At 46.4% G+C, this 25,607-nt stretch overlaps 1 protein-coding gene across 4 annotated transcripts in view; it reads left to right on the forward strand.

The window, feature by feature from the left end:
* KLHL3 (kelch like family member 3) overlaps window positions 1-25,607 on the forward strand; it is a 1,295,653-nt gene that overhangs the window by 648,298 nt on the left and 621,748 nt on the right. For all 4 annotated transcript variants that reach the window (XM_069652631.1, XM_069652632.1, XM_069652633.1 and 1 more), the window contains one exon: window positions 16,215-16,331. In XM_069652631.1, coding sequence (XP_069508732.1) covers window positions 16,215-16,331 — 117 coding nt within the window. The remainder of the gene's footprint in view (window positions 1-16,214; window positions 16,332-25,607) is intronic.

A 25,607-nucleotide genomic window follows, 5' to 3' on the forward strand; every position in this document is an offset into this window, starting at 1 on the left:
GAGGGAGAATCTGGGCACCTCGGCACCGCGATACTGGGAGTCTGGTATGGCTGCTGCCTGACTTAGGCGCAGCACTGGAGATCATTAACACAGGACTATTGCCGGTATGCCAGTGCCAAAAGGCGACCTTGAGGTAGTTAAGGGGATCGAACTTTGGAGGATGAATGCAGCCAGTGATTGCGAGGCCGCGTCTGCAGCGTGCACATTGGGTGATCCCTGTTTGCTGCAAATACCCAGAAGACAATAGATCTCCTCTTCAACCTGTGGTTCACGATCAACGAGAAAAAGTCCAGTCTAGACCACAGCCGAGTCAAACAGTTTCTGGGGGTTCTAATTCGGACCAAAGACGTCTTTGTCTTTCCTTCCAATGAGAGGGTTCAAAACATGCTGTTCCAGATCCCTCACTATGTAGCCAGTCACTAGGTGACGGCACAGAAGGCAATGCGACTGTTAGGGATGATGGCCTCCTGCATCTACCTAGTTCCACATGCATGTCTGCGCATGCACCTTATGCAAGAGTGGCTCTTGAGCCAATGATGTCAGGCTAGCGGACAATGTGACGATCTAGTGGTCGTCTCGGCAGCCCTCGTTCAGTCCCTGCAGTGGTGGTCATGGGAAACCCTCCTGCTAGGGAAAACCTTCACCACCCCCGCAGTAGAAGCCACTCTCGCCACAGGTGCTACTCTGACAGGGTGGGGAGGGCTCACCTCCTTCATCAGACGGCGCACAGCATGTGGTCCCCAGCGGGAGCATCCAACCACATAAACTTATTGGAACTGCTAGCAGTGTTCAAGGCCCTGAAGGCATTACAACCACACCTCCAGGGGAAGACAGTTCTAGTCCTCACGGACAGTACTACGGCCATGTATTAGTTAAACAAGGGGTCACTCACTCTCCAGGGCTGTCCAAACTGTCTCAGAATATATGGAAAGGGGCTCTCAAACACAAGAGGTTCCGCCTGTCGCAACACGGTCCAGGGGAACTCAATCTTCTGGCGGACGTACTCGGCAGAGACTTCCCACTACCCGTAGAGTACGAGTGGCGATTACACAAGGACATTGTTCTCAACGTCTTCCCAGACTGGGGCTTCCCAGAGATCGCAACTCTGGATAACGCACAATGCCCAGATTACGCCTCCAGGTACCCTCATAACCACTCCAAGGGGAACGGTCTCTGGATAACATGGTCAGGGAAATTTGTCTGTGCTTTTCCCCCCGATTCCCCTGCTCAACAGAATAGTGCACAAGATGCACCCAAGAGCCAGTCCGGATGATTCTGGTGGCCCCGCTGTGGCCCCGCCAACCTTGGTTCTCCCATCTCATGGCAATGTCAGTTTCCCCTGCCAGGAAGCTGCCATGCCCCTACAACATGCTGTTGCAAGACCAGGGGGAAACACTGCATCCATGCCTGCAAACTCTCCATTTAGCAACCTGGCTCCTGAGGTCATAGAGTTCGGGCACCTCCAACTCCCTCAAAGATGCATGGACATACTTGGGGAAGCACGTAAACCTAACACCAGACATTGCTACTCCAGCAAATGGAAACGCTTCGTCATCTGGTGTAATGGAAAAAGCATCAATCCTATTGAATGCACACCAACACATATTGTCCTGTACCTAACTCACCTACTAGATTCAGGCCTGGTTTTCAATTGCCTAAAGATCCACTTAGCTGCGCTTTCAGCATATACCACGTCCCAGAAAAAGGTTTTGTGGTGGAAGATTCCAGTAATTAAAACATTTATGGAAGGGGTAAAAAGGCTTCATCCCCCTATTTCCAACCCAGCTCCCGGGTGGGACCTGAACGTTGTACTTACCAGACTAATGGGGCCTCCCATTGGACCAATGCACAAGGCTAGCCTCAAGGCACTCGCCTACAAGACCGCATTCATGGTGGTGAACTGCAAGCCCTTTCAGTTCAGGACTCTATTGTCACGATTCACAAGGATAAGGTGGTCCTGCGCACTCACCCTCATTTTGGGCCTACGTTTATTTCAACGTTGCATGTGAAACAGTCCATAGAACTACCCACCTTTTTCCATAACCGCACTAACTTGGCAGAAAGAAGCCTCCACACACTGTATGTAAGGATAGTGGTGATCTATTATCTGGAAAAGACAAAGCTACTAAAAGACAAACCAGTTTTTCGTTTTAGTGGCAGCTGGTAGAGAAGGGAGCCCTGTCTCTAAATCAGCTATTTCAAAGTGGATCGTAAACTGCATCACACTGCTGCACTCTTGCCAAGAGAGATCTGCCCTTCACACCTAGAGCACACTCTACTCGGGGCACAGGGGCTACCATAGCACTTATTGCAAATGTCCCTCGTGAGTCCCTTTGTAAAGCAGCAAAGTTCTGTACACACCTTTGCACAACACTACTGCCTAGATACACACTCTAGGTGTGATTCTCAGGCGGTACAAGCAGTGCTAAGACATCTCTTTGCTACTGTTCCTTCTCACATCCGACCACCATCTCTGGGTACTGCTCGCTAGTCTATGCACAGCGTGTGATTCTAAGCAGATTAACGAGCATCAGAAGACATGCATTACCGTAATAGCATTCCTGATGATTGTATTTGCTTAGATTCACATGCGCTCACCCTTCCTCCCCTCATGAAGTAGAAGGAACATAGACATCTTACACCTTCTCTCTTATGTACTCACTCATGCTGACTATAAGGCTCCCGCAAAGCAGAAAAAAAACACAATCTGAGGGTACTCGACGCATGAGGGATTTTGGGTGCACTGCACGTCAAGTTAGGGATAGTGTTAGTCATGCCCATGTCAACATCCCCTTTTGATCCTCGAAAGATGAAATACTCTGCGTTTACCACTAGATGCACAGCATGTGTATCTAAGGTGATATAATCATCAGAAATACTATTACGGTGAGTAATGCATGTCATACCTTCTCTTCCTTATCATTGCCCTGTTTGTTGTTTTAGTTGTATTGTTCATTGTTTCGGTCTATTTAGAAACCTTATAAAAATATTTAAATATATATGACGATTAGCCTAGTCTGAGAGCATTTATCAACGCACAGAATTTTATTCCCACTAAGGGGATGGGAGAAGCTTAAGTCACTTTCAAAATACGTCAGAGTCCAAAGGATCCATCAATGAAACAAAACAAGAAAAGGAAAAAATCTTTTGGATCTATTCTCCAAAACTGAAAAAGAAAAAGGAGACCATATGGGAATAACCAGAAAAGCACTGAAAACGTTGGATGAGCCATTATTCTTTCATGATACTGGTTACTATCGGCACTGCCCTATTTGGAAACCATTTCTCCAATGTAAGGCATAGTATAATAGATTGCAGTCTTGATCCTTCAGGGCTGTTTCAGAAGTAAAATGGAAGGCCCCTCCTGCAAAATGAATATGCTTGAGATGTTATACTGCAGAGCTAGTGGGTTCAGCTCCGATGGTGGCCTTGGGACATGTTGTGCAATAACTACCTCAATTGATGACTGCTATTCATGTCATAATGCTGCTAGGCTCACAGATATTATCAACTAGCTAGACAAAGCAATATTGCCAAGGTCAAGCAAAACTTGTAATTTGTATAAATATTCCTCAAAGCTACATGTATTTAATACGTTTTTATTAACTTTGGGCTCTTACAGCAAAAACTATCCATCCTGGCGGTATCTTTTACTGCTCCAAAAATCTTTTGGGTCTACATTTTCCAAGGGACTGTTTGTTTTTTATATGAGAGAGCAAGCATTTTCTCCCAGCCCGCTGTCTGCTACTTAAGCAAATGACAGGACAAACCTTTCCTATCCTCTTTCCTATCTCGTCCCAGGGGTGATATAATGCACTTTTTTTTTGTTAATTCAGTTCATTTGTATATCAGGAAGAGTCTTGAAAACGTATAGCATTAACATTGGTGTGTCATGGCCCAAAATAATGAAGAACTAGCTTTACAGCTTCTATACATTTTCCCTGGAAAACATAACATTTAGCTAACACTGGGACGCCGTCATGTATTTTAGGAGTTAAATTGTGTGTCCAACAAACCTTATTCACATTCATGGTTCCCTAAATTGTATTATGTCTGTACAGACACAGAGCTACTATCATGGCTCAGGGTCCTCAACCCAACCTCCTCCTCTTCGATCGTTGCTTGCCGTCCCTTATCAACTTCCTTCCCACACCTGCTACTCCTTCTTCCTCTCTCTGTCCCCCCTCCTCCGACTGGGGCACCATGCCCCTGTACCTCTCAAAGGCTTTAGCTGTTGCATCTAGCCACACTTAATGCTCGCTCTGTTACCAAACACTCTGCCGACATCTGCCTCCTCCTTGAAGACATTGACCTTGATATCCTCGCTCTCACCTAGATGTGGTTCAATGCCAACTCCATCCCTGCTTTTGACTACCTTCTCCCTGATTGCTTTAAGATCACCTCCAAGCCTCGCCCTCACCGTGCAGGCGGTGGGGCTGCCCTGATCTTCACAGAGTGGATTCCTTCTTCCCTCTTACCCACCCAGCCATTCTCCTCTTTTGAGAGCCTGGTCTGCAAGCTGGTCATTTCTCCCACTTCCTCCCAGATCATTGCTTCTATCTAAAGACCACCTGGCTCCATCATCATGTTCCTCTCTGAATGGGCTGACTTCGCCTCCTCTCTCCTCACATCCATCTACTTCTCCTGGGTGACTTCAGCATCCACCTTGACGCCTCATCCATGGCATTCACTCTCTTATGTGACCTCTAGACCTCGCTCTCCCTCTCCGTTCTCCCCTCTTGTCCTACCCACTCGGCTGGAAACACTCTTGATGCCTTGATCCACACTGATCTTTTGCTCTCTGCCCCACTCACCACGCCACTCTCCTGGTCAGACCACTCCCTCCTCTCCTCTCATCTGAGGCCTCTCTGCCATCTGACTGCACCCCCCCAGCCCTGCCAACCTCGTTCACAGACATCCGTCCGATGAAACAAGTGTCCGCTACTGCCTTCTCATCCACCCCTCTTACCCCATTGCAGACTTGACCGGTGACTCGGCTCTCAGCAACCTCCATCTAGCCATCACTAACTGTTAAGACGGATTTCTGAACTCTGTCCTGGTGGCGCAGAAGTTCAGAAGGCCAACCTAATTACTTGGAACAGGGTAACCTCTGGACAAGCCAGACCAATCAAGGTAGCGATCGCGGCGGTCAAGACTAGGTCTCAAGAGGGGTGAGGGTGACTGAAAGCCCGCAATGAGCACACAAAGCAAGAGCGCTGACAAACTACTCCAAACAGTTGTTATATCAAAAATAGATACACATTTATTTTAAGGCCTTTAAAATAATGACCGTAGCGAGAAAATCACAATATCACAATATTAAACCAACACATACCATATCAACACAATATATATACAAATACACAGTCGCAAGCGTTTAAAGCACGAAATATGTAGTCCACCTGCCAGGGAAGGAAAACGGGCAGTGCGATAATGCTTTCGACTCAGTTCGCCTTCATAGGCACCTAACTAGATGGAAGTCCGAGCCCTGCGAAGAGTGGAGCCTTGTGCTCAAAGTACCTGCCACGCCGGTGCCGACGGACACAAGGGGAAGCTCTTCGGAGGAAGTCAGGCGGTTCACGTTAGTGCACAGCAGAAGAAGAACAGGTTCCGCAACTCAAGCGCAGCCTCCACAGCGGGCAGAAGCAGAGCGCGAGCGCGGCAAAAGGGTGCTGTTTTTACACAGCAGGGAAAAGCAATGGGATACTGCAGGAGGGCGACCAGATCCTAGATATACTACTCACCGGTCCCCGAAGCAAGCAGACCCAGGCTTCTCCGCGATAGTTTCAGCAGCTGGCAGGTTCAGAAGAGCAGGAGACGCTTTGTAGTCGTGTAGAGCAAAAAGACGTCCCAATCGACGAAACCAGCACAGTTTTGTTGCCGCACAGGACAACGGAGCGGCCGTGTGTATTCGAGCCAAATGAACCCTCCTCCCTTCAGACCTGGGAACGCCAAGCGTACGAAGCGTGGGAGAGGGACAAGGACTCGCAATACAACACAACCTGGCGGCGGTTGCAGAGCCAAACCCCTTTGTAAGCTGGTCAGTCAACTGGATGGCCCAGAGACGCTTCCGAAGGCTTACTTGGCGGGAGATGGTTGAAGATGCCGGGAATAGCTGTTCCTGCTATTCCAAAGGTCGAAGCACCAGTACAGGCCTTCTGGTTCGATCAAAGGAGGACAGGGGCTCTCCGGACGACAGCAGTGCAAAGGAGGATTCCTTCAGCGGGTCACCAGCGATTCCTCGGTCCAGCCTCGTAGTTGCAGGATACTTGGCTCCTGTATTCCTTCGTTCGTGAGAACTCAGGAGATCGACCTGGCAGTGGTGTTTCCAGCTCCCTCTTATCCACGGTTCCCTTCGCGCCAAAACGGAGGGGAGCCAATGGGAGATCCGCACATCAACACACATACCATACGTGGACCAATCACGGACCACGGTGGTCCCAGGCATTCACACCACCCTAGACTCTCTGGCACCCAGGATGTGTATTGGGACCAGACATCCCAGCCCACACCCTGGAGGCACACAAACGACATGTAGAAGCCCGCGAAAGCAACCACGTTTCGCGGGAAAGTACATGCCCAAATAAGGAAGGCCCCGGGTCGTCTGACCTGGGGAAGGTGAAGGGAGCAAGACGGTCAGTGGACAAGACAAAGGAGCCTCGCGGCCTGGCCATTTTGGGAGCCAGGCCACCATTTTGGGTTCAGTGCAAAAACGTGCTCAGAACGCCAAAAGGAGCTCAAAATAAACAATACGATCGCTGCCACCATTCGAGTCCCTGAATGACTTGCACCGATCAAATACATTCCTAAAAGAGTATCTAGGGCCTGTAGAAGGCTAGAGACCCAAGAGAGCTGTAACTTAGCTTACAGTGCCCTCTTGTGTCGTGTTGCACTAAAGCTGCGACACGATAAAAGAAACTACGGGAAACCACGTTCCCCGGTACTGACTGTCTTAAGGGCATGTCAGTTTCCCCGTAAGAAAGGAGCGAAAGCCCAGAGAAGTGCGGCAGAAGGCTGTACTTCTCTGGCAAAGTCAACAACAAGGTTAAAAACAATAGCAAAAAGTTTAGGGGTTGCCACATGGAAGGAAAATTCCCTACAATTACGAAATATTTCCTAACACTCGCCCCTCCCAGACTATGGACAGGGGGAACTAATCCACCCCTGGATGAGTCTCTTGTTCAGGTCGGTAAAACATTCTGGACAACCCATCAGCATTGCTATGTTGGACACCTGGCCTATGCTCAATAGTGAAGTCGAAGCCTTGTAGACTTATGGACCACCTAAGCAACTTTGGATTCTCCCCCTTCATGTTCATTAGCCACTTTAACGGCTTATGGTCAGTCTGCACAGTGAAGTGGGTCCCATAGAGGTAGGGCCTCAGCTTCCTTAGGGCCCACACAACAGAGAAACATTCTTTCTCTACCGTGGACCATCTGAGCTCTCTGTCCTTAAGCTGGCGACTAATAAAACCGATAGGGTGTTCCTTACCCTTCTCATCTACTTGTGATAGTACAGCTCCTATCCCAGTGTCAGAGGCATCCGTCTGCACGATAAAAGGTATTTGATAATCAGGGGCCCTTAGGACAGGGGCCTGGCACAAGGAGTCTTTTAAGCCATTGAAGGCCTTCTCATACTCGTCGGTCCAAGTTACCTTCTTGGGTTTCTTCGGAGTTGTGAGGGCAGTCAGAGGAGCAGCTATGGTGCCATAGTCTGCCACAAAATTGCGGTAATACCCCGTGAGTCCTAAAAAGGCTCTCACTTGGGTTTGCGTAGTGGGGGTAGGCCAGTCTTGTACTGCTTGTACCTGACTGAGTAGAGGCTGTCTCCTCCCTCCACCTACTTCATGTCCAAGGTAAACCACTGAGCCTTGTCCATTTTGGTGAGGGGCCACTCGGACACCCTCAAAAGAGCTATCTGAAGGACTGCTCGGGAACAGGTCGGGGAGAGGTTCAGACTCCTCTCCCGCAACGTCTGAAGCCAATAGCAGTGCTGCGATTTCGCCGCTTGGGACGAAAGCCTTCAGCCTATTCACGTGAAACACTTTTGGAGCCTGTCCAGGCCTTCCAAGGTCCACTGAATAGTTAACCTCACCCAGGGGCTCCACCACTGGGCAAGGACCTGACCATTTATCCTGTAAAGCTCGAGGCCTTATGAGATTCATGATCAGGACTTGCTGACCAAGTGTAAAGTTGATGAGGGAAGCTTTCTGGTCGTACCAATGTTTCACCAGCGCTTGCCCTGCCTTCAATTTATCACTGGCCAAGCCCATCAGAAGTACCATCCGTTTTCTGAGCCCTAGCACATAATCAACTACATTGGTAGTAACAGGGGGAGTGGGCATCTCCCATCCCTCTTTGACGATGGCTAAGGGTCCCCGTACGGGATGACCGAACAGAAGTTCGAAGGGGCTGAAGCCAACACCCTCCTGTGGTACCTCTCGGTAGGCAAACAGTAAGCATGAAACAAGAAGATCCCATTTTCTTCTCTGAGGCTCCTCCAGAGCCCCAATCATGCTCGTTAACGTCCTGTTGAAACGCCCCCCCAGACCATCGGTCTGGGGGCGGTATGCAGAAGAGAACCTGTAGGTGACCCCACATAGCCTGCCTATACTTCGACATAAAGTTGCTGCCATCATCCGGCACAACTTCTTTAGGGAAGCCAACCCTAGTAAACATGCCGAGTAAAGCTTCTGCAACTGGCTTGGCAGTTACAGTTGTAAATGGGACGGCCTCAGGATACCTGGTTGCATGGTCGACCAGCACCAGGATAAACCTATTGCCTGAGGATGTTTGCGGGTCAAGGGGACCAACCATGTCGATCCCTACCCTTTCAAATGGTACCCCCACAACTGGGAGCGGTACCAACGGAGCTTGGATTGTCGCGCCAACCTTACCAGGCATCTGGCAGGCGGCACAACTCCTGCAGTGACTTTCTACTTGCTCCCCCATCTTGGGCCAGTAGAAGTGCATGGATAACCTTTGCTTGGTCCTCTTCATACCAAGGTGACCAGCAAGGGGAACTTCATGCGCCAACTGCAGGAGGAAGGGCCTAACAGCAAGGGGAACCACCAACCTCCTATGGTCTCCTTCTGTAGACTCTGTGGGCTCACTATACAGGAGTCCCCCTTCCCAATAAATCCTATGCTTCCCAGGAGGTTCACCCTCAAGCTGGGAGCAGGCCTGTCTCCTTAGGCCTTCCAGAGATGGGCACTCACGTTGGCCTTTACTGAATTCGTCCCTATCAGGACCTCCTTCAACTAACAAGTCTTTTAGTTCAGGATGATCGTTGGGGTCGAATACTTCAGGCATCGCCACCTCCTCGTCAGGCTCGGGCGATTGACCAACTTCCTCCACCGCAGTGGTAGGCGAGCTCGGGGGAATATTCTCTTTCCCCCGTCTTGACTTGTAGACTCCTTTCGCCTTGGGTTTCCCCTTCGGCTGGGGCGGCGTATTGGACTTGGCCAATGCTGCCCGTGCTTGAGACCGTGTGTAGGGTCTTTCGGCAGTGTCTCCTACGAGCCCTAAAGCTCTGAGATCATTACCTAATAAGACCTTTCCCGGGACGTTTCTCTGAATGCTCACTGGAATCCTGACTGCTGTACCATTTAAAGTTAGATTAACAGGGATCACGGGAAACATACGGAGGGGGCCGCCAGCCAACTTAGTGGGCATCAGAGTAGCTCTGGCAACTTCCTCTGAGTCTACCAAGGTAGAATCCACTACAGTTCGACTGCACCCACTATCCCTAAGAGCTGGAGTATCCACTCCATTGATCAGCACACTGTCTTTAAAGTAGTGCTTGGTATTATCCGGAATCCTAGCATACGCCTCTGCGACTTTAGGCTCCCAGGAACCCAGGGACACTAAAACTACCTCGGCCTCTATTCCGCTGGGAAATGAGTCCGAGGAGAAGGATGCTCCTGTAATCTCTTCTTCCTCGTAGGAGGAGAAGGCCAGATTAGCGGAGTGGACCCCCAAAGGTCTAACCTTACAACGGGGATCCCCCTTCACATGGTCAGTTGCTCCACAAGAAAAACAAGCCCCAGTGGGTCTGTTTACGTAGGGAGGCTTATTGTAACCAGAGTTCTGTTTCGGAGGCGCACCTCCACTACCCTGTGAGTTCTCTTGTGTCTTACCCTTGTTTTTCTTTTTGTGGCCCTTTTGGGAAGAAGATTTAGCAGATTCCCCACCCTCCATATCTTTGGACTTTTTCCCCTCCTCCTGCTTACCAGGATGAGTTTTGTCCTTATGGGACACTCGATGTGACACCCATAAGTCTGCTGCAATGGCCAGCTTCTTAGGATCTATCTCCTTCGAATCGGCCAAATGCTGCTTAAGCTCCGGGGAAGAAGAAGCAAAAATGTGTTCCAGCATGACAAGATTTATCATGCCGTCGAAGGTAGAAACCTTATAGCCTTCGACCCAGCCAGTTAAGTTTTTCAAAGATTCAGCGACATAAGATACCCAAGTACCACCTTCCTTTTTCTTATACTCTCGAAAACGCTTTAAATATTGGGCCGGAGTCTTCCCAAACTTTAAAATGAGAGTCTGCTTTAACATTGCGAAATCAGCCCGCTCAGCCTTCGACATTTCCATAATGGCACTACAGCCAGAATGGGGCAGTCTACTGAGCAACCACGCAATCTTATCAGCATTGTCAACTTCCTGGACCTCGCATGCATACTCAAACGCATTCAGCCAGTCCATAATGTCATTCCTCTCTTCATACACACTGAGCAGATCTTTTGGAAACCGTGGATGAGAGGAAGCCCCAGAACCATGTCCAGGACCCTTGGATCCATTTGCAACCTGAAGCTTGGCCAGTTCCAACTGGTGATCCCTGTCTTTTTGTTTTTCTGCCTGTTCGATTTTTAGTTTGGCTATGCTGAATACAAGCTCCTGCTGCCTAAACCGCAGCTCTTGCTTCTTGAATTCAAGCATAGCCTCCCCATCAGCACTGGCAGAGGAAACATTAGACAGCTCGTCCTCCCTGTCCTCGTGGTCGCGGTGGAACAGTGCGGCGGCAGAACCATCGGTTCTACCAGTGAGAGCAGCCCCACCACCTTCCGCACTGTCCTCAGAAGTTATAGCGTCAAGCTGCGCTTCTTGCCACGCCACGATTCTTTGGATCATTTCCAATTTCGTGCCTTGAGAGGAAACACCTCTCTCCGCACACATCTTTTTCAGCGTTTCTGATTTGGAAGCATTTAAAGTTAACAACGTACTTGTTTCCATACTGTTTGATAGGACTATGGCCTTTTTAAAGTTATACTATAACAATTCACTACGTGTACTGTTTGGAATAACCTGAAATGCCTTAGTTCGAGCGCAACACTGGATACCTTCAGTCGTATCCCACCGCTGTACACCAATTTGTTAAGACGGATTTCTGAACTCTGTCCTGGTGGCGCAGAAGTTCAGAAGGCCAACCTAATTACTTGGAACAGGGTAACCTCTGGACAAGCCAGACCAATCAAGGTAGCGATCGCGGCGGTCAAGACTAGGTCTCAAGAGGGGTGAGGGTGACTGAAAGCCCGCAATGAGCACACAAAGCAAGAGCGCTGACAAACTACTCCAAACAGTTGTTATATCAAAAATAGATACACATTTATTTTAAGGCCTTTAAAATAATGACCGTAGCGAGAAAATCACAATATCACAATATTAAACCAACACATACCATATCAACACAATATATATACAAATACACAGTCGCAAGCGTTTAAAGCACGAAATATGTAGTCCACCTGCCAGGGAAGGAAAACAGGCAGTGCGATAATGCTTTCGACTCAGTTCGCCTTCATAGGCACCTAACTAGATGGAAGTCCGAGCCCTGTGAAGAGTGGAGCCTTGTGCTCAAAGTACCTGCCACGCCGGTGCCGACGGACACAAGGGGAAGCTCTTCGGAGGAAGTCAGGCGGTTCACGTTAGTGCACAGCAGAAGAAGAACAGGTTCCGCAACTCAAGCGCAGCCTCCACAGCGGGCAGAAGCAGAGCGCGAGCGCGGCAAAAGGGTGCTGTTTTTACACAGCAGGGAAAAGCAATGGGATACTGCAGGAGGGCGACCAGATCCTAGATATACTACTCACCGGTCCCCGAAGCAAGCAGACCCAGGCTTCTCCACGATAGTTTCAGCAGCTGGCAGGTTCAGAAGAGCAGGAGACGCTTTGTAGTCGTGTAGAGCAAAAAGACGTCCCAATCGACGAAACCAACACAGTTTTGTTGCCGCACAGGACAACGGAGCGGCCGTGTGTATTCGAGCCAAATGAACCCTCCTCCCTTCAGACCTGGGAACGCCAAGCGTACGAAGCGTGGGAGAGGGACAAGGACTCGCAATACAACACAACCTGGCGGCGGTTGCAGAACCAAACCCCTTTGTAAGCTGGTCAGTCAACTGGATGGCCCAGAGACGCTTCCGAAGGCTTACTTGGCGGGAGATGGTTGAAGATGCCGGGAATAGCTGTTCCTGCTATTCCAAAGGTCGAAGCACCAGTACAGGCCTTCTGGTTCGATCAAAGGAGGACAGGGGCTCTCCGGACGACAGCAGTGCAAAGGAGGATTCCTTCAGCGGGTCACCAGCGATTCCTCGGTCCAGCCTCGTAGTTGCAGGATACTTGGCTCCTGTATTCCTTCGTTCGTGAGAACTCAGGAGATCGACCTGGCAGTGGTGTTTCCAGCTCCCTCTTATCCACGGTTCCCTTCGCGCCAAAACGGAGGGGAGCCAATGGGAGATCCGCACATCAACACACATACCATACGTGGACCAATCACGGACCACGGTGGTCCCAGGCATTCACACCACCCTAGACTCTCTGGCACCCAGGATGTGTATTGGGACCAGACATCCCAGCCCACACCCTGGAGGCACACAAACGACATGTAGAAGCCCGCGAAAGCAACCACGTTTCGCGGGAAAGTACATGCCCAAATAAGGAAGGCCCCGGGTCGTCTGACCTGGGGAAGGTGAAGGGAGCAAGACGGTCAGTGGACAAGACAAAGGAGCCTCGCGGCCTGGCCATTTTGGGAGCCAGGCCACCATTTTGGGTTCAGTGCAAAAACGTGCTCAGAACGCCAAAAGGAGCTCAAAATAAACAATACGATCGCTGCCACCATTCGAGTCCCTGAATGACTTGCACCGATCAAATACATTCCTAAAAGAGTATCTAGGGCCTGTAGAAGGCTAGAGACCCAAGAGAGCTGTAACTTAGCTTACAGTGCCCTCTTGTGTCGTGTTGCACTAAAGCTGCGACACGATAAAAGAAACTACGGGAAACCACGTTCCCCGGTACTGACTGTCTTAAGGGCATGTCAGTTTCCCCGTAAGAAAGGAGCGAAAGCCCAGAGAAGTGCGGCAGAAGGCTGTACTTCTCTGGCAAAGTCAACAACAAGGTTAAAAACAATAGCAAAAAGTTTAGGGGTTGCCACATGGAAGGAAAATTCCCTACAATTACGAAATATTTCCTAACACTAGACATCCGTCCGATGAAACAAGTGTCCGCTACTGCCTTCTCATCCACCCCTCTTACCCCATTGCAGACTTGACCGGTGACTCGGCTCTCAGCAACCTCCATCTAGCCATCACTAACACTCTCGGCATTCGTGCCACAGTCATGAGGATCCGCCTGAAAAACAGGTTTCCTGGGCTCTTTCCCCTCTCCCACCTCTATCTTGGCCTGTGGCATTCCCCAGGGCTCTTCTCCCTGGCTCTTTAACATCTATCTTTCTCCGCTTGCACACCTAATCTCCACTTTCTCCCCTTACCTCCAGTGTTATGCAGACAACTCTTCTTCAAACTACCCTCTGATGCTCTCCTTACTTCCTCCATCATTCCTGACTGCCTACCTACCATCCAGTCCTGGTGTGCCTCCAATGATCTCTGTCTCAATGCCAGCAAGACTGAGATCCTACCCATTGAGACTCCTGCTCCCTCCTTCTCCTCACTCTGGCTCCCGTCTATGGGCTTCTCCCCCTTCTCCTTCATCTGAAGCCAGAAAACGTGGAGTCATCTTAGACTCCCCTTTTTCCTTCCACCCTCACATCCAGGACCTTGCCAAGAAGGCCCACTTTCAACTCCACCTCCTCAAAGGAATCATTCCTTTCCTCACTTTCCACCAGAAGCTCAATGTCTTCAGAGCTCTGGTACTCTCTAGGCTGGACTACTACAACATCCTCTTCCTTAATCTTCCCTCTTCCTCTCTGTGATCTCCAGCTTAACAAGAATAGGGTTGCAAGACTTGTCCTTGGCCTCAGCCCAGGGACTGCATCTCTCCAACCTTAAAATCTCTCCACTGGCTCCCGGTTGCTGCAAGGATCAAATTCAAATCCCTCTGTATCATCCATAAGGCTGTCTGGGGCAAGGGACCATGCTGTCTGCAACTGACTCACTAAATACTCCCCCTCCAGATCTTTACACCCATCCGGTGCCAATTCGCTGCCTGTCAATCGCTTCTCTAAACAGTGAGTGGGTAGCCATTCTCTCTCTCCTCGGCTGGCTCCCTCTAGAACATTCTCCCCCTCTCTCTGTCTTGAGCCTGATCTCCTCAAATTCTGGAATCTCCTCAAGACTTTCCTTTTCACACACCCCCACCCCCCTCTCTCCCTCTAAACCCCACAGTTGCTGATATTGGTGACCAGGGCCCTTCTGTATCTTTCTGGGCCCTGGGCCCCGGGCCCCCCATCCCCCAATAGCCTTCAGCCCCCGCCCACTCCCAGCACTTTCGTTGGGCTCCCACTGGCCTGTGCTATCCCACAGGCGTGCACTTAGTGGTTATTTTTGGCAGCTGACCACTTTCACCCAGTGGTCTCTGCTAGGCACTTAACAGCTGCTTGCAACATACTCCCTAGCACTTCGCACTCGCAGCACCCCCAGCCCCCCATCCCTTCTTTCTCTCTCCACTTGCACGTTCTGAATGCTCACAAGACATGTAGGATGGCCTCTTTCTTTTAGTATTGCATTTGCCTTTCTTTCCCATGTTCCCTCCCTGTTGCCCCATGGGCTCTCTGAAACACAATTTACTTGCTGTATAAGCGCCTTACATTTGTTAACATAACATTTGTTTTCAAGAATAACTATGTATGCATATGAACCATTCATTAAAATGTCACATTTATGCATAGCATCAACGAATAACAAATGTCCTTAATAAAATAAAAACGTTCTTCCTACACTGGGATGCCGTCATTTATTTTAGGCGTTCATTTGTGTGTCCATCGGACCTTATTCACGTGGCATGGTTCCTTAAATTGTACGCACAGATGCGGTTTGAATCACTCACTGAACATTTTGATTAAATAGAAGTTGTTCATGATCGTAAATTAAGGATATTCCAATAGAAAAAATAACTGCTAATCTAACATAAAACAAAGCAGAATAAATTAGAGATTATAAGTGTCTCAAAACATGTTAAAATGGAGACCATTGAATGTTATTAATGCATCTTGAGCAAAGCTAACACAGTTATGGAGATTTATACCTCGTACCACTTCCATTTGCATGGTGTCAAGACATTCTGGGGAATCTAAAAGCGAGGCTGGGGGGTGTTCGTTTAAAGGGGGGGAATAGAGGGAAAATGCAAGCTCGCTTGGCTATGGTGTTAATGTTTTCAGGGCTGTGAGACTGTATTAGGTTCGGACCGATCTGGTTTTCCCCTTCTCTATTGTTGTTTTTAACTATTCTTCACAGCAATGTATATCAATCGTTTGAAGAGTTGAATAAATAGACTGGTGAATTGTTTTTTTTTCAGTAACAGTGTGCCTTGCATTGCTCAATTGACATAGGTGTGATGTATATATACTTGGAACATTGTTTCCCATTTTTCTCATTGAGCAGAGAGCCTCTTCTGGTTTTTTTTCGCACCACTGTATCTCAAGGTTTTTCCCTGTGTCTACTTAGTCTACCATTTTGTGTTTGGGGTGATCAGAGTTGAGCAACCATATTTCACAAGCTTTAATGTATTTACTGATGAATGCTAGAACTTGTCTGAACTGCCACACATTCTTTCCATTGATTCACATATTAAAGCGACTTGTAGCATATTGGATGCAATGGGACATACCACCATTTTATCTTAAGAATTGATAGCTGCTACAAGAATCATAACTTTGTCTTACAAAATACACGGAAAGGGGAATAGTCTTAAAACAAAAGCAGTGTTTATAATGTCTTGCATTGTTTGATTTGTTTCCAACCATCACTCTGTTTTTAATTTATAGGTATTTGAAGCGGTTATTTCGTGGATAAATTATGAAAAAGAAACTCGCTTAGAACACATGGCTAAATTAATGGAGCATGTCCGGCTTCCTCTTCTTCCTAGAGATTATCTTGTACAGGTCAGTGTCGACTGCAAAATGTGTAAGTATTCAGAATCCCACTTTGATTAAAATGATATCTGTTTGCGTGCACAGTGGGTAATTTGTTCATGAAAAGATGCACCAGTCTTTTCAACAAATTGATGAGTGTGCCAGAATTCCAATATGTGCTTTGGTGATTGCGAACAGCCCAGCCTTTTAACTGGCTGACTAATAGTAAGGCATGATGCTGTGTAACATAAATGGGAGGCGGCAGGCAGTACTACACTGTGAAAAGCGAAACAAAATCTGCCAGCATGGTACTTGTGACCTCAAAGGGTAACTCTGTAATGGCTCGTTTACATTACTATGTTGTCGCCCTGTATCACATTCTAAGCTTCAGAAGGTACTGTGACCTCACCATGTCCTGCAATGTAAGTAAGATTCCTCAGGAGTTCCCATCTGAACGATGCCTCTTGGCCGCCTAATGCTTGGAGATTAATGTAGAAGCATGTAACTTTGATGACTGGTTAGTAATTTATCTTCATAAGAATGGCAGCAATTTAGTAACCAAACAGACCCCACAAGGATACAGTAGAGCTCTCCTGAGTTGCATGTTGTGGTAGAAATTTAGCAGCATCAATGAATGGCAGTTCATAACACGGATGGAACTGTGGAGGTTTTGGCCGATACCAAACTCAGTAGTTTCTGGAGTTGGGGATGAATGTAATTGTGTGACTTTCACGCTGAAGATGCTTGCATGCCTTTTGTAGTCCGAAGGGTAGCTGGCACGAGACATCTATGATGCACATTGGGAGGTGGGAAAAGGCGTCCTTGATGGACCACCATGTACTGTTACTGCGCATGCACAACGTAAGCCCCTGTGTGGTGTAACTCTAATCTGGATTTACAGCACACGCTGCATTTGGTGTGGGACATTTTCTGACGTGTAGCAGATTTTCCCAGTCCAGAGTGTGTGTTCTCCTGTCTATACACTTTTCGCCAGGGCATTACGTAAGCAGTTACCTTGTCTCATTTACTTACCTCCCTAGTGCCTTCTGTTTTATGGCCCAGGTGCAACATGTGCTGCTGTATGAAGTTCCACATAACCGGCCGCAGTGAGGCACGTGCAATGTTATATTCTGTTGTGAGGAGCAATGGGTATTAAAAAGAAAAGTGGTGATTATGTTTATGCCTTGGAGCACAGCTCAGTGTCACTCGGCTGCATCAGCCAAGCACTGAAGTTAAATATCCTTCAGCTGTGTGCCATTGGATGCGAGCCTCATAGGACTCTTGAGTACCATTTCCGGTGTCATTGTTTACGGCAAACCAGGTTGCAGGTCAGAAGTGCTTGGGCACCGTTTTGGGTGTTACGTGGTCTCCTTAGTTTCTTAAGATTGTTTTGAGGGTGACAGGATTTTCTTTCAATTTTTGTTTTCTGCATTTTTCCATTTTCATTTTGGATACAAAGTAGAAAAAAATAACAGGACCAAGTTATGTTGGGATGTTCAAGTAACATGAAAAGAGAGTCAAGTACTTCATTGGGTGAAATTTCTTTTTTAAATAAGACAAAATGGAAGTTCAGCATTTTGAGGATAAGGTCAAGAAAATGTGAGAGACAAACTACGAATAGTATAATGTGTTCAGAGGAAGATGACCTGATGATGTGAGAGAATGCCACAGTTGTGGGTATTATGACCACTTGGCAAACTGGAGACTTTGTCCCAATATTTTGTTTGTGTACCACAATTACAACAGAAAAGAGCATTTTACACAGTGCTGTCATGCAACAGAGTAGGACAACCAAAATAATTACTGTCTCTTCTACCCCCTAAAAATGTTAGAACCCAAAGAGCAAAGGGTAAGTAGGAGAGGCCAAAGAAGAACCCACTTTGTGGAGGAACTCCGGATCGTCCCCTTTGAAAGAGAAGAATCCCTGGAAGATCCCGGTAAGCAGACCTTCTCTTTCAAAAACGGGGACATCCCTCCAAAAGGAAAATTGATCTTTTAAGTTGCAGCAAGTTTCTAATCTTTAACTTACGTAATGGCTGGATCTCATAATCCAGTGAATCAGTCCGTAAGAGCAGAGGGTATGAAACTCCTAGGTATCAGTGTTACCTTTGAATAATGGCAGCTGAGCCGGCGTCACGTTGGCGTTAGCCGGCATGCCGCAAACTATGGAAATTGGAACCAGAGGTATTTGTGCTGGGGCGCCGGACCGTTGTTGCTAGTCTACTACTCTGTGCACCATCTGCACTATCTGAGTAAGTACTAGTGAGAGCCCCGGATCAGGTACGGCAGAGTTCTATTAGCCAGCGCTGTACCTGCTAACCAGTATGTTTATTCAGGGACGGTTAAGTGCCCCTGGTGACCATGAGATGTTTTAAATTGGCAATTTACACATACGGGGGAGAGGTGTTATATTATTTGAGACGCCATGGTCGCATGAACATGGGCCAGGGTGGTGCTTGTTAGCAGGCTACCATTATGACAGGATATACTAATTCAGAGATGAAGAATGATTCCTTAGAGGCACCCAGCACATGAATACAAATCAAAGCAGGATAAGTGTATGTTTGGCTAACTGAGTGACACATTTATTTTGAGAGTGCCTGTGTAAAAGGCCCTTAGTAATGGCAAATACTTAATTACAGGTCTGATCCTATTGTTGGAAATCAGCGTATATTGAAGGTTAGTTCTTTTCTTATTATTATCGAGTACTTAATTGGGCATCCTTGACAGGATATTCGAATCAATAACACTTTATTCCTTTTAGGTTACAGATGAATGCACAAGATTGTAAAACAGTGAAAGCACAGTTTATAGCCCTCAAGATGGATATAATGTGTTATTCGAAATACCCTGGCATCTAAAAATCTAATTGATATTTTGGACTTCAATTTTCATTTTTACAATTCAGCTGTACTGTTTGCTCAAATTTTCTTGTTTCGTTTTTTACGAGTCTGTGGGCCTCCTTACAATAGTGGTGGTCCAGAAACAAGGGTGCCAGTAAGCCTACTGGCGCCGTTGTTTCTACAACGCCACATTCCAAGTCTGCCGGCCGGAGCCGCTGTGCCTACCAGGTCTGACCCTGCCGGGCACAGCGGCCATTGTAGACAGACCGGTCACGGAAGCACCAGCAACTTTAACAAAGGTGTCGGTGCTTCAGTGTCCCCACTCCCATAGAGTCCTATAGGACTCTATGGGAATGGGGACTTAACATTTTACCAGCGCCTGACTTTCCGGGCCGCTGGGGTTGTAATCTCCCGGTGGCACTGGGAAGTCAGGCACCAGTAAATATTTACGGGTCTGGCGGCAACCCGCCATTAGCACCAGGAGGGTTACCGCTGGGGCCGTAATTAGACCCTTTAAGTTCAAAATCATTTGAAAAACATTGGTCATAAAAATTGTGCATAAGCCCAGGTTCTGGGGATTAAAATTACTAATTACTTTATGTACAAAGGAGTGAAGTCTCTCTTGAAGGACATTGTACGTTAGGAGTGCATATGGGTTACCAGTTGGCAACAACAGGCTTCTTTACTGTTTTCATTTGTATGTCTCCTTATGCCTGGGGATGATACTGTTTTCATTTGTATGTCTCCTTATGCCTGGGGACGATACCCACGTGCACCTGAAATCGGAGCTAAAGGTTTGCTTCGGAGATAATCTGAATTGTGAATTAATTACGTTGGTATAATCCCAGCTGTTGCTCCTCCACCTCAATTCGTTGAAATAGTTATTAACATGGGAGGGTCAATAACAGTTGCTTTGGATAGTAAATGATATGCAATAGTACTTATGTACCTTTTTACAAGTGGGCTAATTTTAAATGTGTTGAAGATGTCACAGAAAATAATTTGATTACTTTTCTTGCGGGATTATTTTGTAGAGAAGGTTTGCAACATTCAGTACTTATAGATAATTGCACATTTATCGTTAAGAAATGCATGAGGCTCTAACATCCTTGGATTGGAGAAGAAAAGACATTGCTCTGCCATCTGAAGGGAACGTTGCTATTGAACAAGTAAATGGAGTAGTAATGGAAGGAGTCAGGTTATCTAGGGTAATGCAGTAAATGGGAAGTTGGTGGTCAATGTAAATAATGTAACCTGGAAATTTACAGCAGGTGATTGCAGGGATTGTGCCATTTGAAGCACTAAGAGGCCATAAATCAAACACTAATTTGGGTCCTTCATGGATTAAAAGATAAAGATAAACCTGCTGAGGTGTGAATGGTGAGGAGGTTAGAAAGTGTATGGAAGACCAGGAATGACAGGCAAGATTTGATATGAAAAAAAGCTGTACGAGAGTTGGACTTCAATTTTAGTGATGGGGTGAGTGTGAAGCTACTTAGGGCTGTCTTTGGGTTGATTGAAATGTTCTTGTCCTATGTAGGTAATGAGCAAGATGAGTTCCGCTCTGTTGTGCGATGGGAAAACTTGTAATACCAGTAGGTTTAGTTGAAAACAAGTTGCTAACTTTAGTGGCTACTGTACCCGTAGTACCTAGTCCCTTTTCCACCTTACAGTTGTGTTTCACAGAGACAAGACTAGAGATTTTTTTGCAAAGCACAACAATTAGTTTTATGTGTACTACCAATACTGGTGCTTGCATGGCCTCTGGCCCACCTGGTACCGTCCTCTGCTTCGCCCTTTGGTCCTTTTTTATCCGCCTAGACTGAAGTTTCCCCGGCTTGCGCCTAGAAACACTTGTGTACAGCCGCGTTATAAATGCCATATCATATCAATAGGTGATCATCAGTCAGCTTAGAGGGCAGTTGTCGCAAAGGGGACAGTGGCCTAGGAGTACAAGAATTTCTACTACTAGTAGTGTGAGTAACTTATTCTTGCTCATCTAACCCATCGCCTCCTTCCCTCTACACTTCTGGCAGGTTCCCAAACAGCACTACCACAAGAGATGACAAACATAAGCCTAATGTGGCCAAAGAAAGCACATTTACCTGACTTGAATATCAGCCTTGGAGCTGAGTGTTTTAAAAGAAATTATGGATTTACCCAAGTAGCCACCTTGGCGATTTACAGAAAGGAGGGAAAAGGAGTCAAAAGCTACCCCTATTCAGAGACGCATTATAGCTAGGTTCGGGATGCAGCATAAGCTAGGTTTAACAAATACTAGCCAAAAGAAAAGGTCACAGAAAGAGGGATTGTGAATCCATAGAAAAAACTTTAATTAAATGCTAGACAAACATCTAAAATGTGGAGGCCTGTAACCCAACATGAGACCTACTGGAGGTGATATTAAAAAACATACACAAAAGGAAAAGGTACAATTACACAATTAGCTACACGTTTTTTGTGAGGGTTAGTAGCAGAATATTTTGTGCACTTTCATGTACTACTCAACAGTAGTTGTACGCAATTGTTGTCGACACAAAAAACAATGGGTGTTTCTGGTTCGGAACAGAGTTTAACCGACAGGTTTTGCAAGATGAAGGCCAGTTGTCTGAAGGGACCGAACCGTCATCAGGATAGAGTTGATGAAAACAGGTATTGAGATGTACCTATGGAAAGGGAATGACATGATGTGTGTCAGGCAAAGGTGACCTGAGAATAAACTCATTATTGAAGAGAAAGAATGCTGCAGGTCCAGGACCTACCTCGGTGGTGTCGTCCCTTGAAAAAGATAATATGAAGGAACATTCGTACCTTCTGAGGATGCGGATAATGGAACTCTCTCCCACGTCATCTTGGCAGTACACAGCCTGGGGGAGAGAATGCAGAAGGAAGGAGGAATAGAGCAGAGCAACTGGTTCAATAACATGTTCAATTGGATACCGTCCTGGTTCAGCATCACAAGGAAGATTGTTATTCCAGTCGTGGTTTTTATTTTACTATTTTTCTGTGTGTGCCAATTAGGAATCTGATGTTGTGCAAAATCAATGTCTAGTTCAACAATGTTGATGGTAACAATGGGCAAACAGACAACGGTGGCAACCATGATAGATGGACAAATGCAAACTGGAGAACAAAACACACCAAAATACAGCATGACAGCTGTCGATCGCCAACAGGGGGATAGAGTGGATAGTTTATATCACACAACAATTAAGGAGCCACAGGAATTGGTGCCTTAATTTATGGTGGCTCCCTTCCTTGGGGAAGCCTTAGCTCTGCAAATTCGGCCCAGGCAGTTTAAAACCTTTATTTTCTTATATTTGGTCCTGAATTCAAACAAGCATGTGGCCAAAAATAGCCCATGTGCGTTTCCCGGTTTATAGTGATTACATCGGAAAAAAAAAGGATTGTCAAACCAAAACATCGAAAAAAAGCATCTGATGCCAAAGCATCGACAGGCTATCTTTTACATGTAAAAGTTCCATTCCATCTAAACCAGTCCATCGAAAATATAAATGGACTGGTTTCAATGGAAATGCACTTTTACATGTAAAAGATAACATTTCAATGCTATTTTCTGTAACTTTAAAACGTTACTTGGAACTGTCCAATGCTGAAATTTCAGCACTGGCCAGCTCCAAGCCCCTCCCAAACTCCCACACCCACCCCCCAACCCTAACCCTAATATAATCCGTAATCTAACCCTGGCCCCAACCCTAACAGCTAACCCTAATGTAACCCTTAATCTAACCCTAAACCTACTTTTACCCTTAATCTAACCCTAGCCCCAACCCTAACCCTAATGTAACCCTTAATCTAACCCTAGTCACAACCCAAACCCAAACTCTAGCCCTAACCGTAACACTAACCCAAACCCTAACCATTTCGATACTACCATCGAATTATATGCAACTAAATGGTCATTCGATGGAATGGCATTTCGTTGCTTATAATTCGAGGCTATGGTGTTCGATGAATTGACAGGATACCGTGTTTCCCTGCAGCCAACCCCTTCTCATTGCTAGGCACAGACAAGCTTTCATTCAACATATTACTTATCCTTTAAAACAGATATTTATTTTTCTTTGGTTTGCAAAGTTTCTTGTACACAACAGTCTGTACAAGGCAAGTCTCCTGGAATTAACATGTGCGCAGAGCTATGATTTCTTTTGCAGGGTTCATTCCTTTGACACTTTGTATGACAAAATAAAATGTTTCCCGTGCACGGCAGAAAGTGAAGTTTCTTGGGCCTTTTTGTTTTCAGATTTGGCTTAACGGGGCCTGTCATTCAGAAATCATGCCTGGTTTTACGGAGGCACAATGAGATATACTGAGCATGACAGGGCCTTATAGATGACAGTGGTCTAAGAAAGAACAGATGGAATTAGCGTCAAAGCAGCATTTATTAAAGGTGAAAGTTTCCTTTTCAATGGGGATTTTGGGTTTCAGCAAAGCAGTGCTGCCTTTTCACTTTATTCCATTTGTATGTGTCAGAACACACTGGCGCGCTCCTTCAGTGTTTCCCCTTGTTCCATTCTGCCCGATGTGTGCTTGGCAGGACGGTGCAGCCATTTATATTTTGTTGCTGCAAAACGCAGTTTTGAGGCCATGGTACTCACAGGAGTCAGCACAGCCATTTTGCTGTATCTGCGCAAATGCAGCTTGGTGATGTGGAGAAATACTGTTGAGTGGGTAAATATATCCCACAGTGTCTGTCATATTGGGAAGACTAGGGTAAGAACTCTCCTGTTGTAACATATTTTATATTGCAGGTAGTGCATCAGCCCTTCCTGTCCAGCTGGTCTAGTGGGTGAAAGTGGTTGGTTCAACCTTGAGCTGGAGTAAGGAAGGTCCACCCTTGCCCCCAGACAAGGGCCATAAAAGCAGGGGCTATATAGGCGAAGGGACTCCACACCTAAATTTGAGGTGACCAGTGGATTTAAACCAAAAAATTACAGAGAGAACACTGCATGCCAAGAAGTTATGTCAAAGCGACCAACATGACACAGGAGTCAATGCATGATTCAAAACCTTTATTACCAGAAATGCAGTAAGTTCGGTTCAGTAATTGGAAACAGGGAAGAGGGAATACCTAAACCAGGGTAGCCTGTCTGTTTGAGGCAGCTGATAACAGTGCTGAATAGGCAATTAACCTATAGATTGCCGTCTCCTGCTGACAGGTTTTCTGTGTTTTGGCAGTCCTCCCATATCTAATGGACAACTTTTACGGTGGGCTTCCTTGATGCCCCTTCCGCTGCTGTACCATATTAGGTAAGGGATGGGATTAACATCTAAGGGTCTGCAGAACATTGGCCCTATGGACACTGTTAAGTGTCAGGATGCTAATTCATGTGTGAAAGGACTTATCTAAAGACACTCCCTGCCCTTGTTAGGATGACCTAATATAACATAAACAGTCTCAGGATTTTAGTTCCCAACTCCTTGGATCAAACCGTCTCAAGACTGTAGCACTCTGCTCTACTCATTCTTTGCTTCTCAGGTAGACCAATTTTTCTAAGAATCCTTAACGCAGACATTCTCACACTCTAGGCATGATTCGTTTTTCAAGACCACTCAACATATTGGGCACATTCTACAAACAAGAATTGTATCATCCCTTTCCTTAGGGCATTACAGTAAGACACTCCTACCAGCAAGTATTAAAGATTGTTTTGTCCTTTATATTTCTGTGTGCTCTTTTAGTGTCTTCCCCACTTGTGCCACAGGAAGCCAGCTAAGGGTGCACGTAAAGTTTCAATGTCTAATCCTTATCCCATAGTATCTTTACTTTTTCTAAATTTAATGTAATTGCCTCCTTATGGATAGATAGTTTAATTTCAGTGACTTCCCATCTTTATTCACGAAGAGGCTTCCTAAAATTTCAATATTGTTTGGGGAAAGCTAAAGCAAAAAATAAAATAGTTTGGATCTCATAATATTGACAGTCACACTACCCCCCCCCCCACACTCCCACCACCCTCTTACTGTATTTGCAATGTGCTTTGGGCATGCAACATTTTTATTAAGTCTACAATTCATAAAATATTTTTTCATTTTTGCATAATTGGAGTAGTCATTTTTGCTGAGCAATACAGGCTATTACTCATTTAATGTATACCTGTTCTCCCCTTTACTGCAGCTTCGCTATCCTATTGCTTACCCATGAGAGGTTAGAAATTACCACACGCATGTATGAGAGTCCAGTACTCTCATTCTGAGTATCTGGCAAATACCAATAATATCGATACATGTCTCCAAAACGTTGCTCCACCTAAAGCCATGTTCACATTACTAGTAAATAAGGGGAGAATGTTCCTTCTAACATACTGTAATGTACATGAGTGGCTTCCTGAAGATGTTACATTATTCCCAAGCAAAGACCAAAATTGATTGCTGCATTGCTGTTAAATGAGCAGGAAGAACTGTAAGTCCAGATATAGGCCCAGCAGAGGAGGACTTCACC

This window comes from Ambystoma mexicanum, chromosome 3p (assembly GCF_040938575.1).
Source record: "Ambystoma mexicanum isolate Mex_15411 chromosome 3p, UKY_AmexF1_1, whole genome shotgun sequence".
Classification (NCBI taxonomy): Eukaryota; Metazoa; Chordata; class Amphibia; order Caudata; family Ambystomatidae; genus Ambystoma; species Ambystoma mexicanum.